This window comes from Zerene cesonia, chromosome 13, assembly GCF_012273895.1.
Source record: "Zerene cesonia ecotype Mississippi chromosome 13, Zerene_cesonia_1.1, whole genome shotgun sequence".
In the NCBI taxonomy this organism is placed as follows: Eukaryota; Metazoa; Arthropoda; class Insecta; order Lepidoptera; family Pieridae; genus Zerene; species Zerene cesonia.
Genome location: NC_052114.1, coordinates 3,173,340 through 3,192,301, shown reverse-complemented (window position 1 = coordinate 3,192,301; position 18,962 = coordinate 3,173,340). Strand labels below are relative to the sequence as shown.

Below are 18,962 nucleotides of genomic sequence, written 5' to 3'. Positions count from 1 at the left end.
CGTGCTGGTCGTACGCCAGGAAGCCGGTGTGGAAGGACACGGCGAGCATGGGCACGCGCTGCAGGCGGCCGAGCTGCTGGCGCGCGTGGTACGCCACCACCAGCACGTCGCCCGCCACCGTCGCGTCCAGCGGGAGCGTCACCTGCGGTGCGGCGCTCGCTGCTTTATATATTTATACGGAAACTAGCCTTTGCCTGCGGCTTCGCACGCGTTATATTCGGAGTAGTTGAATAGATGTTATTGTATATATAAACATTTATTTAGTTCTGAATATGCAATATATTGAAAGGAATTAAAACTTTTAATTATTCGTTTTATAGCATTGAAATGCTTTATAAATGAGAAATTTTGAAAGAATAGAAAAAATTCTCAGGAATTATAACTCATAATATCAAATTTAATTAAAGCTATCATTTATTTGTTTCTATCTAAATGTATCAAAACTATTGACACTAGATAAATTTTAATGATTCCAGTAAAAACTATTCACATACCTTTCCTTCAGCCATATTATAAAGGTGCAAACTCTCGTAGCTCCGTAACGGGGGAGAGATTATTCTATCTTCGTTGAACACTTCTAGGTACGGTCGGCAACCGTCTCTGCCAATTAAATGTAATCAATTCATTCTCAAGTTTATATTAATCAGAATTTAGAGGAACAAATTTCTGATACTTTGCAGACATACCTTGCTTTAGTAAATAATGGCACTGGTTGTATTGTAAGTGATACTAAGGAAACTGGTCTGAAATGAGGTAACACTGGTTCTGGTCTGAAAAAAAAAAAAACGTACAAAATACATTAAAGATGAAGATAAAATGTGCACGTATACGTATACGCGTACGTATTGGAATCTCTATGCATGGGTGGGTGCCTTAAATTTGTGTTTCATTTATATCATATTTTCATTTAGCGTCTATGAATGAACTGATAAAGCCGAAAAAAATGAAAATTAAGTGGTCTTTCTAAGTAAACTTTATTGCAGATAAATGGAACTCGAAATCTAAAAACTATTACGGAATAACCATCGTACAATGGAGTACATCATAATTTAAATTGTTGAAACTTACTTTCTAGTTGCTTATGTTGTAAATATATTGTAAATATTAATTAGCTCACCTGACAATATTATGCAAATAATACAGATATCGCAATTGGCTCGGTGTCATATTAATAGGTGTTCGCTTTACAGCAAATATTTGAAGGGCGTCTTCGGGTACGGTCACTAATTTCGCATATAACAGTAACCCACACAACAGCATTGCAGATCGAGACTTTCCATCCTGAAAGAAACTTTTATTTGACTCCACAGAATTACAATTAAAAAAAATAAAAAAACAATAAACTTAGAACAAAACAATACAATAATGAACACAAAACATCACAATAAAAAAGCTTATACAAAAAAAAACAATTAAACAAAGAAAAATGAAAAAAGAAAATATATATATATAAAAACAAATAATATAGAAATAAATATAAAAACGAGAGACATAAAGTGGAGCCAAATGGGGTAGCCACTCAGCCTACGCAGCAACGCAGTTGCCACACTGATTTTCAGTGGCCCCCCTCTGTGACAGTTGGAGCGGCAGACGTATTGAAATACATATTAATTATATAAATACATATAACTGATAGATTTATATAAATAAATAAATAAAATGTTCTATAATAATACATAAAAGATTAATGAACAGACAAATAGATGAATAATATACCTACATAACATAATGGGGTAAAAACAATACACAACTAAGGTTTGATTTGCTGTAATAAATATTGTTTATATTTAGATTTGAAAATCTTCAATGACTTGGAGTTTAATATTGGAGGTGGAATATTGTTCCAACACTTGGTTGCAGAATACTTAAAACTTCCCCGGAAAGCAGCTGTTGAACTCCTCGGAATGGCTAATTTAGAAAAGGAAGAACGGGTATCATAACCGCTCCCGTCCCCCATCCATGTTAGCTTGCCATATAGATATTTAGGTGCTTTAGTCAAAACTACTCCAAAAAGAAGTGACGCGAGGTGTAACCTCCTACGACTTTCCATTTTTAGGCACCTACCTTCTACCAAGTACGGAGTAATATGCGTCCGAGGAGGAACGTCCCAACAAAAACGAGCACAAGCGTTCTGAACACGCTGTATTGCATTTTTACTACGGCATAATAACCTAGGTCCATACATAACGTCGGCATAATTAAACTTTGAGAGTACCAAACTCTCACAGAGACGGATTCGTACATCGACGTTTAGGTGTTGCCGAATGCGATACAGCAGCTTAAGGCGATAAAAACAATTAGCAATAGTTGTATTTACGTACTTTTCGAAACGAAGATTTTCATCAAAGATAACTCCCAAGTTCCGAGCCTCGTTGACGCGTTCTATTGGACTGTTTTCAACGGCAACTATCGGATTCTCACACTCAATCCTACGGACCATATTGGGAGTGCCCAAAATCATATATTTTGTTTTACCCTTGTTAAGCACTAGTGAGTTCTCACGAGACCAAGCAGATATACGATCCAGATCGCTATTTAGTTTTGCGGTTGACGCTACTGTATGCGAGGGATCGAAAGAGATGTACAATTGTATATCATCAGCATAAGCATGGTACTTACAGTGATGTATACAGTCAAAAATATCAGCGCTATAAAGAATAAACAGTAATGGACCGAGTATAGATCCCTGTGGCACACCCCTCGTAACAGCTGTACATTTTGAAAAAGAAACAGATCCATTCTCCTTATTTACCGCAACTGTTTGGCACCGCTTACCACCAAGATAGCTATTAAACCACGCTACCGATTGCGGACTGAAACCATAGAAAGATAGCTTAGACAATAGCAATGGAACGCTGATAGTATCGAAAGCACGTGAGTAATCTAACAACACCAACAACGTTCCCCTGCCACTATCATGCGCACTCAGAATATTGTCCAGCACATCAGTTAGCGCTGTAGCCGTACTTCGGTGCTTGCGAAATCCAGATTGCAAATCAGGCAGTATATTATTGTCTTCAAGATACGTTATCACTTGCTTATAGATAATTTTCTCAAGTACCTTTGACAAACAGGGTAAAATGCTAATTGGACGGAGATCTTTTTCTACTACAGGATTCTCTTTTTTTGGCAAAGGTTTTACTATTGCATGTTGCCACAATACGGGAAAAGTACTAGATGCTATGGAACTGTTTATTATGTCCACTAGTACTGTTAAAGACATTGTAGATGTCGGATGGAACATATCTAATGATATGTCATCGACACCAATGGCCTGTGATTTTAATTCTTGTAAAGCTTTTACAATAGAATCCTCAGAATTTGCAATTAGCTTCTCTATTAAAACACAATTTTCATCTATATGCCAATAAAGTTTTGGTTATATCGATAAACAAAGAACATATATCGTCAAAACAAACTGAACACACATATCTACATTGATATCTTACCATGTTTACAAGAACAAAAAAAAAGTGTGCAATCGGAACGCTCGGTAGAAGGGATAATTTAAAATAATCTAACCATGGCGCGAGCATCGTTACGCGTTGCGTAACGAACCTGTTCACCGTTCCAAAATTTATTCTATTACCGTGGCCTAAACCCAAATAGAAGGTTCTATCCCATTGGCTTAAATCCAAAAAGTCGCTCGCATCCCACCAGTGTAAAAAAGCTGTCAATGTCAAAACATTCAGCCGAAAGCTGCTGCAAGCTGTTGCATATCCGATCTGACAGCTACGATGAGTAAGTAAAGAGATAAATGACAAAAGGGTGCACGAAAAGCAATCCTCACCGGGCAGGCGATGACGAGCGCGCTCTTGTCGTCCCGGCCCAGGTACTGGTACATGTGCTGCAGCAGCGCGTAGCAGGGCGCCAGCAGCGGCGCGCGGTGCTCGTCGCTCGGCCACAGCGACGCGTCCGTCACCAGCTGCCGCCGCGGGAAGCGCGCCTTCGCGTCGTGCGCCGTGTACACGCAGTACTTGCCGCCCGGGTGGTGGCTCTCCAGGTACAGCTGGATATTTCAAATCGGTCAAGTGCGAGTCGGAATCGCGATACTGAGGAAAGACTCCAAGCAAACTAAAGAGCAAATGCCAAAAATAATAAATTGGTCACCCATCCAATTTATGACCGTGCCAATCGTTGCTTAACCAACATATATACATTATCTCATTTTATGAGGTGATAGACGAACGGACAGACGGCGAAGTCTCAGTAATAGGGTCCCGTTTTTTCCTTCTTGTACGGAACCCTAAAAAGAACATAATATTATTTCACATATATGTCGACGACGACGACGACGACGATATGTCGTCGGTATTAAAACTTTTCTTTCTTAGTGCCGTACAATTAAAATTTGATATACGAGTGTATCATATGTAAGTCAATTAGTTAATTCAATTATATGACAAGTTATACAAATGCAACAATATTATCACATACCCGGACATCCTCAATGTGATTGGTTTTGTAAGCGCTCTCCAGTAAGTCTGATGGATACGACATCACAATAACACGACTTGTTATATAGCTGATATCCAAATCCGCTCGAGCTATTGATCTGAAACGTAAATTAATTTTAATCGATATTATTCACATTTTATATGCTTTTTATAGTTATTATATATTATGTACCACGGGCGAAGCCGGAGCGGACCGCTAGTTTAATATAAATCCTCTACATTTAATATAAATTCCATAGCTATTCCACAAAGAAGTCAACTCACTGCTGCACAGTCTGCATAACCTTCGAAGAAGTGTCCTTCAAGTTCTTCAAGAAGCTGCCAGCGCCATCTTTGATCGAGGAGAACAGTCCCCCCGAGGGGGGCTGTGCGGGCGCGTAGTGGGGCGCGGCGGGGGGGCGCGCGGGCGGCGGCGGGCGCGCCGGCTCCGGCGGCCGGGACGCTTCGGGGATCGTGGGCCCGTTGTCTTTGACGCCTGGAATGTTGTAAGTGACTTTAATAATATTCATTTATTCGAATAGCTCAATATTAGTGGTATGTGGATGGAGTTAAAACTGTTATTCACAGGTGGTTGGTGGCCTTTGTAGAGTTGAAAAAAGGCATGTTTTTAAACAATTAAAATATTTTCGTTGGTTGTCAGTAGTCTTTGAAGTATTATAAATCATTAGAGCTGAGTTGTGTTGGAAGATACGATATTTTAGGGTGGTTTTAGAGTCCCACTGATGGCACGTGACGATCGGTGCTGACAGTCGAAACGTATGAACCTCTATGAAGCATTTTAGAATAACGCGTTAGTATCAGAGTGTTTGGTGAAGAAGTTCATACGTTTGGCCCTATTTAACTAGTTAAATAGTTAATATAAATTTTGTCCTGAGGCTCAAATGTGTAAAGTAAAGGGAGAAATTTAAGAGCCGCGTTCTAGTTTGTATTGCGAGAAAAATACACGAGAAAGAACGATTGATTTTCATTAAATTAAAAAAAATGCGAAATATTTTGATTGTGGTACATCTATTGTATTAAGTTCTATTTTATTATGTTTATATTTTCATTGTTAGAAACAATACTTTCCAATATGTTGTTACCCTTTAAAATCATCAATAAATTTGTACAAGTATCAGTGTGTTAATATGAAGTATTAAAAAAGGATATGTTCGTTTTGTGTTTGTAATACATCTCAGAAAATAAAGTACACGTTGCATATGTATACAAAAAAAAAAAATGTTTTAACAATAAACTAAACCGACTTCAAACTGTTTGAACTAAAACAAATATAAATAGGACCACACGAAATGCACCAGCTTTCAAATAAAAAAAATCACCAAACACAACAAAATTACAATCGAGAATATGATAACTAAATTATTTGGTATCGGAAACTAAACACTTTTCATAACCAACAAATAGCGAAATCTTCAAACAGAACGCATTACTTAGCATAAAATGCGGTTAGAATCTGTGTTATTTAATTGACACCTCAATATAGTTGTATAGACCTATGTCTATGCTTAAAACTACGTCCAATAAAACTATGTCATTATTTTACATGTTTATTGATAATTTAAATACCTTACAAAGTTCAAATCACTTACATTACTAATAGTAACAAAAATATTGCTCATCTATCAACTACGTAACAAAATGTAAATTTTAAATAAATATTTTTGATTAGGGAATCATAATCATCAGATAGTTATATTGCAAAACTTACGAGTAATTTTCACGCAAATTACAAACGATCCAACGGTAATCTTGCTCTTAACATATTAAATGTAGGTATTGTAGATAACAATACTTAATAATGATTGTTTCTGTCCTATATTAACTAAAAAAAAAATTAAGTATTTAGACAATTTACTATGCGATTCTACTAAGAATAGGAACGTGAATAACCTTTATGTGACATTTTCGTGACGAATGTCATTTGAAAAATACAATTTACTAAGACACTTTTAGCATTTCTATAGCGGAATGTAATACCAAATTTAAATACAAACGCTATTTCTCGAATTAGATTATTAATTCTTATGAATTGACCTATGACGTTACAAAATGGCGCTGAATATATCCTATTCTTAGTTGAATGTTTTATAATAAAGTGTAAGTTGTGAGCAAACAAATTAATCACACTCGAAATGTTTCATAAATAAAATAATAAATACTCTCATAGTGTATACTAATTCAGAAACATGATATATAGCCTCGGCGATTAGTAAGAGCATAATTATTAATTTCACATTTTCATTTAAATTACTATCACAAACATATGAAATTTAGTATCGTATCATATTATAAAACAAAAATATATAATAATGGAATGAAAACCTCTTCTACTAGAATAATTCAAATACATCAGAATTGTGCTGCCCAAAAACAAAGCCCACCTAAAATAATGTACAATAAAAATACAAATTTAGTGCCTTTATGAATAAATTAATAGAAATATATCCTAGCTCCATGACGTTCAATAAAACGCTCTATTAAAGTCAGGCTCGTATAAATATTACATGTATAAACACAAAATTATAAATACGTGTTATACGATAAAATTATATGTGATGTTGGAAGTCCTATACTAAACTTTCCATATTCCTTAATAAAATAATATAAAATTTATTAACTAAATGGAATGATCACACTATGGTAACATGCTATTGTACGCAGTGTACAATATTATTATTAAGACTGTTGAAAGCAATGGTAAAATACTAGAAATACGATTAAAATAGTAATTAATTTAATTGGACAATCGTTATCCATTTTAGTTAGCCTGCCTGTTATGTAATGTTCAATATAATTATTTTTAACTGTGACACTCTTTTTGAAGGCCAATTTAATCCGTAATGGAAGAAGGCTACACATTTTTCTATGGTGCCAATAAATTTAGCACCGAGATTAAAAAAAAAAAAAAGATAATAATATATCATTGCCTTAATTTCTAACAAATAAAGATGAACAACAAAACAAAACACGTTTAATTCACAGCGCGTAAAATAATCACTCAATTAACTCATAGTACTAATTAAAAAAAAACCATGAAAAACAAAATATTCTTAATATACATTAAGGAGTGAAATTTTTGGAAAGTTTTCTATTTTATATCTATCAACAATCTTAGAATACTGATCGACTTACATATTATTCTTTCATTTCGTATAATACTTGTTGGAATGATTAATATTATTGTCTTATTATTATTCCATTATTAAGTTACAATGAATTTCATTACATTTGAGCTTTGCGTTTCCGTAAATTTAAGAATATATAGAAGTACCAATCAGACATAAGCACTTCACAATAAAAAAATAGTTTTTTCGTCAATATTACAAATATATTACTTATACATTTAGCTAACAGATTAATAAAAACAATAAAATCATGATTTATTAAGTAAAAATACTTATTAATGAAAATGCTCCGAATGTCTATATAGGTAACTATACGTACTCACGTTGGTCAAAATAATTTAATAATCGTAAAAAAGTAAGTAAGTATAATTCATACAATTAAAATGGAATTAAACGCGACTTTTTTTTTGCTTTTATAATACGCGATATATAAAAGAGGTTATGTTAAAATATTTGAGCAATTTAGCTACCTACTAGATCATTTCACATTGCTCTTATGTTGTGGCAAATATAGTTGAAAAACAACACAAATACCTGATGCTTAATTGTTGTGTCCGATTTCAGTAAGCCTTGTTATTTTTATATATTCAAGTCCAAATAGTACAAATCGCTCAAGCATTTCCCAACAATATTTGCCACAAAACAACAATAACGTGATAAGAAACGAATAAATGAAAACAATACTCATCATTGCGAGCATGTCCGTAATCTAGCAAGCGGTCAAGTGCGAGCGGCGCGGGACGCATGCGTAGACGGGTCATTTAAACGAGAAAGCAATCGGGCACCCGAAAAAGTTGAAAACACCTAAAATGAAAAGAAAACGTGATACATATTGATACAGTATCGTGGCGCAGGATCAAAAAGTCTCGACGTTCATGACTACATTCATTTAAATTTATTAATTTCAATATCTCATTTTATACTGGTTGCAGACAATAAGATATACCAAAAGCTACTGTATCTATATGGAAACAGAGGTAAAAATTGATTTCGAGACTTTTTGATAAGTAGGCAGACACAAACATGCAATAAATGAGCTTATCTCTAACAAAACAGAAGAAGCTGAGACTAAGATATACATGCAAAGGAAGGTACAATAAAAAGTAGACGAGGTTTCAAGAATCTAGTGACAATAGCTTCTAACATAAAGAAGATAAAGTTGAGAATAGGATACAATCTTACACTGCCTGTATACTATAAAAAAAAACTAATTTAATAAGTTTTATTTAGATAGATACAGTGGATACAACTTCTGAGTTTCTATGGTTACTTGAATGTTAGCAAAATTACCGTAAATTCATGTGCTCAAGACTGCAAATTATAATTTTTTTTAAACAAAAAGTACAGTCTGTATTTATAAATATAGGTAGACAGTAGAAACTATTTTATTTTTTATAGATTAAACAAATTTAATACCTGTAACAACTAATCGCGAGTAAATTATACACCTAGCTGTAACTTCACACTTTAAATAATACGTTTTCTAAAATTACGTATCGTAAAGGTTATCGATAATTATCTAATGCTAACAATTAATGGTGCTCTTAAACACCTAAAAGTGCGGAACGCTGAAACACAGTAAATCTAAATCAAATTTAGGTGTTATTTGGTTTAAATATAATGAACATAACATGTCTTCTAATTGCGTACTTTTTGTGCGTGTTTTTAAATACTACAGTGCATACTCTTTAAATGAAACTCTTTTATTGGCTTTTCAATGAAAATTAGTATTTTAACTTATCTTGGATATTAAATTCATTAGCACAGCATGATGAAGTGCATATATCAGTCAACCCATGCTTCCAATTATGTATGTGTAGCCCTAAGCGAAATGTATGTCATAAGGTATTTATATGGATATATACAAAACGAAAGGATTTTCGTTTTGATGAACTAAAACAAAATTGCTATGATAGCCAAACGTAATTACGCTTTATTTATACAAAAATTTACTGTACTACTTGTATATAATATGTAAACAAGTACTGAAAGTTAACTTACGACACACACTTGAACAGGAGTTATTGCCAATATCATTTCACATTTAAAACTTATTTCACAATTAAAACTGAAAGCTGTGTTCGTATACATTTTTACTACCAAAACTTATAATGTCTGGACTATTGAGAACTATTATGATCATATCATTATCTGCTTTATTAAATGATTCTAGCCATCAAGCGTTAGTAGTACAAATACAAGTGTTAGTGACAAACATAAACTGATATATTTTACCCTCATCCTCGTGAAACGCCCAATCACTTAGTACTCCTGCTATGAAGTATTTGTATTTAAAATAAAAAACAAAGCTAATGATTACAACATTTTCATTTATTTCTCTTTAAACACAGTATGTGGTTAAATAAAATATATGAAATAGAACATAGTTCACGACTATACCTATGTCCGCTCGCATGTGAAGTGACATTTTATTATTTGTGATAATAATTATATTATTATTCAACGCTATATTATTGTTAAAGCTCAAGTTATATTTATTTTTACAAAAATTGCCGATAATTTAAGACGAAAAACTATATCTTATTTGTTACTTCTTAAGGAATCTCACTCTCAAGCATTACGTCTGAAGAATCTTTTAATTGAGCGTTAACATTAACATAGTATTCCACCAAATAGCGAAAATTTGTACCAACCACATTACGTATTTATATTGTCCATAATTTGGTTAAGACACTGGTGTTCATACTACACATAACAGCGAAAGTATACACATTCAAAAAGTTTTGGTGCGATTTTATCAAGCCACCGTATGTTAGTGCGAATTGCAAATTCATTATAATAATAGGTAACCAAATGTTAAATAATAATAATTAATTTAAAATCACGATGTTAATAACCATACCACGGTCACAATATTAGTGTATTAATTAGTTTCAAATTTAGGCCAATATTCCTTAACGTTTAGATTTAAATAAGAAACACTCAACTCCAATATTATTATGACATCTATATGTAAAGAATTATTCGTTTCAAGTAACATTCCCAAGACAGACATAAGGCACGATTCAGAACCACAATACGAAGTCTTGCCTTGTGCTATGTAGTATATACCGTTTCACGCCTGATGCGTTGGATGGATTTATTTAATTTTCTATTCATCTATACTAATATTATAAAGCTGAAGAGTTTGTTTGTTTGAACGCACTAATCTCAGGCACTACTGGTCCGATTTGAAAAATCTTTCAGTGTTAGATAGCCCATTTATTGAGAAAGGATATAGGCTATATATGTACCACGGGCGAAGCTGGGGCGGACCGCGAGTAGGTATATAAGATCTTTTTCGGGAAAATAAAGCCGTCGAGGATTAAGGGGGAGGAGATGTAGTTGTTTTAAGGCTACCATTGCGTAAATAAGGCCGTTGTTTGACTTTAATGATAATTTAATAAATTTAGATTTGGAAAAGTTACGTCACCGACTCAAGGTAAAATATATAGTGTACATTTCCTTTGAAACTAAGTTGAATCGACACGTTCAGGTAGTGTTTTAATAAAAGCAGGCAGCCGTGTAGACAATCTATGAAATTCTCGTGTTACAATATGCGTTCTCATACTCTTTCGAAACGGCTGGATTGACTTTTTTTCGAAATTTTGTGTGCACACCGGGTAGGTCTGAGAATCGGCCAACGTCTATTTTTCACACCCCTAAATGATAAGCGTAAGGCAGAAGAGCGTTTGTCGGGTCAGCTAGGATCGATTTAAATATTGCAAGCGAAATTTTAGCCACTCACCAACAATGTTTATCAACTGTAGCTTAACAAAATCATTACCATAAATTCGAGGCTTTAATGTTCTATTTATGTTTGATGGTTTCTTTTCAAAATTACACGTTATTTTATCTTTCTCGTGTGTTATATCTAAAAAACTATTTGTTTGGACATCTGCCAGGTGATATGGTATGGAAAATGAAATATATATCACTTCCCGAATAAATCCGTGCGAATCTACATCCATTAGCGAGCCATTTACAAGAGAAACCACGAATAAAAGACTAATATTGTGACTAGTATGATTTATATACAAGTATAATAAATAATTATGTTTAATTATATAAAAGTGTTAATATATTCCCTATGGAAATTATACATTCGTATCAAATGAAACGATGGAATGCATTTATGTCTAGGCACATAATGACTTTTTAATAGAAACGATGTCTTATATTATAAAAAATAAGTTTTTAATTATTCCTAATATATTATAGCCATATTTATAGTTCAATGGCTTTTGGGAATTAAATATACGCAGGAATGTACAAAGCTTTGGAAAGTGCGATGTGTTGCAAATATTAAAATATATTTTGCATCATTATATTGAGTAGATTATTAGAGATATTCTTCTAATGTGTATTATATATTATTATATTTAACTTGCGACAATCCCAGCATGTAATTCGTTTTGAAGACTGTTTCATAAGTTCAATATGGTAATCGAGCTGTAAATATCTTTTGAAAAATACTTTTTTTTTATTTATTTAAAGCTCATTTATACCATTATAATTATATAATGATGAGTTAGCCTTTTATTGCACTTGTGACAATTATTTATAAACTATACCTACATATTGTTATTGAAAAAATTATAATATGGTAGCTAATGTAACACATTTAAAATGTAAAAAAAAAGAAATATGTAAAAGTCAAATAAATGCTATACTACCTTTTTTTCGTTCGACGATCAATATTCTTACCTTTGGCGATGTTTCGTTTTGTCGAAAAAAAAAAAACATTGGAATGTAAAGACATCTCACATTTTACCGTCAAATTAACCTCTATGAAACTATTCAATAAAAACAGAACGAAATTGAAATAATAAATTTGAGTGTAAAAAGTCAAAAAATACTTGACCATTTTTAGCTCGATAAATGCAAAACGATGTACCGCGTGCGCGTGCGCATCGGGCGCGTGAAAATTAAAAAAAAAAAAAAAGTAAACGCATACGCATCGTTTTCGTTCGCGATTCTCGCGGCGCGCGTTTTAAGATATGGTAGTGTAATATTTACTTGACTTCTTATTACCTGGCGAGCTAGTGGCCACAGATTGTTCAACTTTTTTACGCTCAAATTTGAGTGGTTGCTTCATATTGACGTTTTGTGCCTCCGCTATGGCCGCCAGCCGCTCCAGCACTCCGCTTATCGACATCCGCACGTCGGGGTTCACCGTCAGGCAACCACCTAGCAACAAATAACACTGCGTTTTAGTATTTGCTTCAGCTCTAAACACGTTCTTTTTTTTGAGGAGAAAAAAGGTTGCTACTATATATGGGTGTAGCGCTAACAATTAATTTGGGAATAAAATTTTAAATGGACATATGTATACAAATAAATGTTTAATAACAATTTATTGATTTTTTTTAATTTCTTGAAATACTTATGACAGGAAAATTTTTAATACCGTACAATACAAAACTAAATATTCCTTAAACAACTCTTTAAAAATTTAAAATAAAAAAAAAACATGCCAATTTAACAAATCTAACAATCATCACCATCAATCTAACACACCGAAGCACTTACTTATTATTTCATGGAAACATTTGTAACGCTGATCATTCGGGTTCAAAGTGTAATTGCCATTCAGTATAGCTAATTTGGCAGAGTCCTCGAACGGGTGCTGCATATAACACAGAGTGTATAATATACAGCCGAGAGCCCAGATATCGACCGCATGGTCTATCTTCCTATTATCCCATGTGTCCAACATTTCTGGCGCTCTGTACATCGGTGTTGTGAATTGGGCCAGCTGCAATGTGAGAAGCGATTTAATTTACGTAATCGCCTCATTGGTTAGTGTGCTGCTTGAGAGTCAAGGCAAATAGTAACAATGGACGGAAGTGTTAAGCAGAGTCAAGATTATTGATATATCATCTGAGAACCTTTATATATCGCGGGCGTATACAAATCCGGTCTAAAGTGATGACAAGTTCAGTAAAGTTTTAAGCGGCTCTTCGATCAACTTCGGCTACTTGTAAAAAGATACATAATTAAAAAGATTACTTCGATCCGGTGTTAGAGCGACGGTAGTAATTGGTACCTTAAATATTCTTATAAAATTATGTTATAGTACAATATACCTATTTTCCATTTGAAATTTGCCAAACAAACAGTTTGGAACTATGCCCAAATTGTAGCAGTTATTTCACATCCTGCTCCATGGAATATACATAATTGGTAAAATATTTACATAGGTACTTTATAAGTCACTAGCTATAACCTAGGTCGACACTCACGTGGTACCCGGTAAAAAGTTGCCTATGTGCTAATCCAGACCATAATCTATCTCTTTACCAAATTTCATACAGATACGATAAGCTGTATTCGCGTGAAAGTATAACAAACATTCATACATCTATCCATCCATACTTACAAACTTTCGTTCCACTATAACTCGGATTTTGTTTTGCCATTAGGTTGCCTGGTAGAGGTCGCTGTTAGCAACAAAACCGCCTAATAAAACCCAAATAAAATTGTACTTTATATGGTGTACAGTAAAGAATTTTTAATGTATTCATCTTTAATCACAACAACCTCTGATCTTGCTATGCGTAATTTAATGAAAATAAAATGTTTTATTTTTTACTTACATTTTCTTCTAGCATGTTCCTTTGATTTGCACTCCATGAGGGATTGGGGGTATATACCTCGGTTGTTGCAGAACCAAAATCACACAACTTTATTGTACCTAAAACATTGCTTATTGAAAATTACATCTGCAGCACCTAAATAGGAATCCGTATCATTTTTATCTAATGTTTGTACATTAGATAATTTAGCTTTATACATTTAATTGCGCCAGCTTTGAGATCTCTTATTGGAATCATCTTTTATTGAAATTATTTTCTTCATAAAAATCGTTTATGTTTAAAAATAAAAAAAAAAACTGTTTTGGGCTTTTTTAATCGCTGAATTCCATCGGATTTCTTCACATAAAGTAAAAGGTCTTAAATTTTATCTATTTTAGAGACAGCAACCCTCTTAAGAAAGCTTTATTTAATTAATCTATGAAAACAATTCAGAAATATATGTGTCTACTATGTGACCTAAAACTCTATTGTATGTGGGATCATGAAAAGATACATCATAATAATTATTTTTTATCTAAGAATAATTTTATAAACAAAATCACAAATACAACAAGACTAGCCACATTTAATAACAATATTGGCGACTGATTGGCGCAATGAGTAGTGACCCAGACTACTGCGCCAAATTGCGTCGAATCAAAGCCCACAATTATAAAGATCATAATACACTAAGATATCTATAAATTTTTCAGTCAAATCAAAGGAAAAGATATACAGGAGTGGAATCTCTGCTACACAAACTATCCTTTATCATCTCTTCGGTCTGAAAATATATTTTTTCGAATTCATCCAAAATGTCATCCAAATCGGTTCAGTGGTTTAGGCGTGAAGAGAGACGAACTGAAAATATAGTTAAATTAGGTAAAAAAGGTAAATTAGGTGGCGTCATTAAAATTACTCAATTATAAGAGTGATATAATAAAGACCCTAATTTACTACATACTGACTTCGTGATATTGAGAGGACTGACAGCATTTACCTACCAATAATCGAAATACAATCCCATTGTTCCTACAAATCAATATGAATTATTTTACTAATAATGATATGTTAGCTAATGCATAAAAATTTTAATCTACCTTCATTAGATATTAGAAAATTTTCTAATTTGAGATCACGATGAGCTATCGGCGGAACTTGGACGTGCATGTGTTGCACAGCCTTACAAGCTTGATAGAACACTCTCACTATGGTCGGTAAGGGGAATGCTTGCCCTCTGTTCTGTAAAGCCTCCATTAGACTGCCTCCACTACATAAGTCTGTTAGTAACAAATATTCACTCATCCCATGAGTTGTTTTCGTTTTATCAATAAAAGAGGCAGCTATATATTTAATTATATTAGGGTGTCCGGAAAGCTTCTTTAGTAAACTAATTTCTTGTATAATATTTTTATTGGCCTGCTCATCCGCTGCCATTAGCCTCTTTAAGGCATATTCCGTTCCAGATGCAACATCTTGAGCAACAAATACAAATGCAAAACCACCTGCAAGAAAGTGAGAAATTGTAATTAGTGTTACAACCTGATACCGCTAAACCTTCACCTCATTTACTAAAAATAATTGTAAATGAGAATACTATTAATAGAACATGTGTAGGTAAAATATCACTATTTACAATCAGTGCTTTGCAGAGGAGTAACAAATAATGACATATTTTTAAATACTTTCTATACGGGTTCGTGAGGGTTGTTCATAAGGGTGTTTATGATGTTTCTGTTACTTAGACATAATTTATTTCAAAAAACAGTCTGGCGGACTAACGCTAACGCTTCCATGCACATAAGGTAAAAACGCAACTTCAGTTATTATTAAAAAACTAAACCATCTACTAGACCAAATTTAATCATAGCTTTAAAAAAAAGGAATTATATAAATTTTGTTCACCCATATACTTTCCCCCAAAACCAATCTATTCACAAGTAAAAACAGAATGAAAATTTGTACAATAGATTTCGAGTTTATTGTGAACAGACAGAGGCAGATACAATGGAGAACTTTATTAAAGATATATGAAGTAATTCTGGAGCTGATCTTGAAATCTAGAATGGGACAGTTTAAACCAAAAGAATTCAGTCCAATCGGACATTTAGAATAACATCCTTAGGTACATCAATTTGAATTGAAATATTGATTTGATCAAAAAAAGAAAAAGTTCATCCATGGTATTAAGCCCTGGGATGATCAGTCGTCTCATGTAATCCACTATGTCAATAACTTCAAAATACTTTTTTTTTTTTTAATTTTGCTTGATTATACAGTTTATAACCTACTAGCTTTCCCCCCCAGTTTCGCCCACGTGGAATTCGGTTATATCGCGCGACATGGTAAGGGTAGCCTATAAAGACTTTCCCAAGGTCTGGACCTAAAACTGTTTCTTCTAAAAAGCATGGTAGGTCCTTCCCCAAGTTTCCTCCATCGTCATACAAAATTTCATCAAAATTGGTTTCACAATAACAAACTTTCATCCCCTATTATTACATATTTACATCCCCAAACCTTTTTTCGTCATAAAAAGTAGGCTATGTCCTTTCTTGGGTATTAAAATATCTCTATACCCAATTTCATGCAAATTGGTTCGGTGGTTTAGGCGTGATTAAGTAACAGACAGACAGAGCTATTTTCGCATTTATAATATTAGTATGGATACATGCCGCTAATATTGGGCAAGGTACAAAGATATTGTTTTGAACCCAATTGCTAAGATACTTTCATTAGACTTTCATATCTGAATGAATTTTATAATAAAACATGTTCTCTCTAATTTCGACATACATGATGAAGTATGATTTAACTTCTGAAGCAGAATTAACTATGCCTATCCTCTTATCTTATCATTGTATCTGCTATTTGTCTAATTAAATGGTACTGTATCCTTTTGGTAGTCCTCTATCCTTATTAGTCTCCCTTCCCAGTACATTCCATTACTCCCCTGTTCTATCCTTTCCATCTCCCTTACCCCTTAAAAGCGGGCAACTCATTTTCTAAGCCCCTAGCACCTCTGCAAATTTTCATGAGCAATGATGATAGATTACCATCAGGTGAACGACTAGTCCACCGCAGCATAAAAATGTACTCTTATGTAAATATTATATTAAAAATTCTATATGGATTCAGGGCTCTATGTGTAGCACTTCAAAGTTCAACAAATTTTATTGTAAGGTACTACACTTCAACATGCTTGTCAGATTTCTTGCGTATCTACTGTATGCAGTACATTTAATATGATTTCATATTGAATAATCAGGCTTCAAATATTAATAGTAATAGGTTAATATTATTTATTTACATATCTAATGTATAATAGGCCTAATAGTAATTTAGAATTCTAAACTTTAAAATTTTGAGTTTAAAACCCTATATATAACTTATTTATTTTAATCAATAAAAAGTGATTGGAAACCTTCCAAGTGCTATTATATTTACTTAACTTTGTTATAAAACCCATTAGGATGTGAAAGCATAACAAATTAAGGAAGTCATGATTATGATTTAAAAATATGGCACTATGAAACATTTTTAAATATCATAATATATAAAATATTATTTAATGTGTAATTAACACTAATATATTTTTATGTATTATACAGTAAAAAGTAAATTGTGTAATTTAAAAAGTAGAATAGGAGAAAAATGTACATCATTTAAAGTGTCAATAAGGGCCAAAGAACATTGAAAGAACTTATCCTCATATACATACATCAATGCAATAACATTTTCAAACAAATATCGTTGGAATGTTTTTTGTTAGACAATGAACCCACCGCCCCCTAATGTATATAATATGAGTGTCTTGATTAGGACATGAATAAAAATATATTAATCTATAGAAACTATATCGACATTGATAAGTTACTTACCCTCTGCTATAACTTTTTTGACCCTAAGTTTCATGTTTCCGATTTCGACAAATTGACCAACAAAATCATTATCACTGCCCCCGTTGGCACTTCCAGAGCTGAAGTACCCCATTGCAGATTTGAACACACTCATTTTTGCTTATTACTTTGAAACATTAACACAACGTAAAAATAATAAATTAATAATGTTAACACTTGTACATGGCCTTAGCCATTTTATATTTTAAACGCGAAAAGATAGTGATTGAAAAGAAAAATTAATAGAACAGCAGATTGGCAGACAGATACGACAAACGACATACGTCATTCCACTGATGACTGAATGCCGATTGCTGACACAAATAGTGATGCTCTAGAGTAGTTTATTTTTTTTTTTATTCATCTATTAAAATCGATAATATTTTATTTTAAAAATTATTTTTAAAATAATACCTATACATATATATGTAGGTGGTTTATTAATATAAAGAGGTAATTGTCAAATAATATTTAAATCTCATTATGATATAAAATATAACATTATTAAATATTATTATCATATAAAATATAACAACTGCTGCACTTAAAACTGCGGGGTGCACAGAGTGGAATAGTGATATGGCGCGGTAGAACAGCAATGTGTGTACACGTTTTTAAAAATTACAGCTGACACATTAGACGCAAGCGAATCGTGTCCCAAGTTCCACACTGGATTCGCCTCAGTCTGAACCGTATATAAGAGTTTAATAATCTATGGTCTGAACGAAGCCTAACTAAATGTACGAAAAAAAGTAAAAGTTTAATTTTTAGTTTTATAGCATTGAAATGCTTTATAAATGAGAAATTTTGAAAGAATAGAAAAAATTTGATCACGAGGCAGGATCAGGATCCTGCCTCGTGATCAAATTTTTTCTATTCTTTCAAAATTTCTCAAAGTAAAAGTTG

The 18,962-nt window shown here is 33.1% G+C and overlaps 1 protein-coding gene across 1 annotated transcript in view; it reads right to left on the bottom strand.

The window, feature by feature from the left end:
• Positions 1 to 18,348, bottom strand: part of LOC119831259 (cyclin-G-associated kinase) — a 26,835-nt gene extending 8,487 nt beyond the window's left edge. Inside the window, exons 1-12 of the mRNA XM_038354553.1 lie at positions 18,039 to 18,348; positions 15,261 to 15,665; positions 14,182 to 14,279; positions 13,115 to 13,340; positions 12,617 to 12,772; positions 4,722 to 4,932; positions 4,438 to 4,555; positions 3,791 to 4,009; positions 1,118 to 1,281; positions 687 to 770; positions 495 to 600; positions 6 to 142 (exon numbers count right to left, since the gene is read on the bottom strand). Of these exons, the coding sequence (XP_038210481.1) occupies positions 6 to 142; positions 495 to 600; positions 687 to 770; positions 1,118 to 1,281; positions 3,791 to 4,009; positions 4,438 to 4,555; positions 4,722 to 4,932; positions 12,617 to 12,772; positions 13,115 to 13,340; positions 14,182 to 14,279; positions 15,261 to 15,665; positions 18,039 to 18,171 (2,057 nt within the window). The 5' untranslated portion in view covers positions 18,172 to 18,348. The remainder of the gene's footprint in view (positions 1 to 5; positions 143 to 494; positions 601 to 686; positions 771 to 1,117; positions 1,282 to 3,790; positions 4,010 to 4,437; positions 4,556 to 4,721; positions 4,933 to 12,616; positions 12,773 to 13,114; positions 13,341 to 14,181; positions 14,280 to 15,260; positions 15,666 to 18,038) is intronic.
• Positions 18,349 to 18,962: the final 614 nt, after the last annotated feature.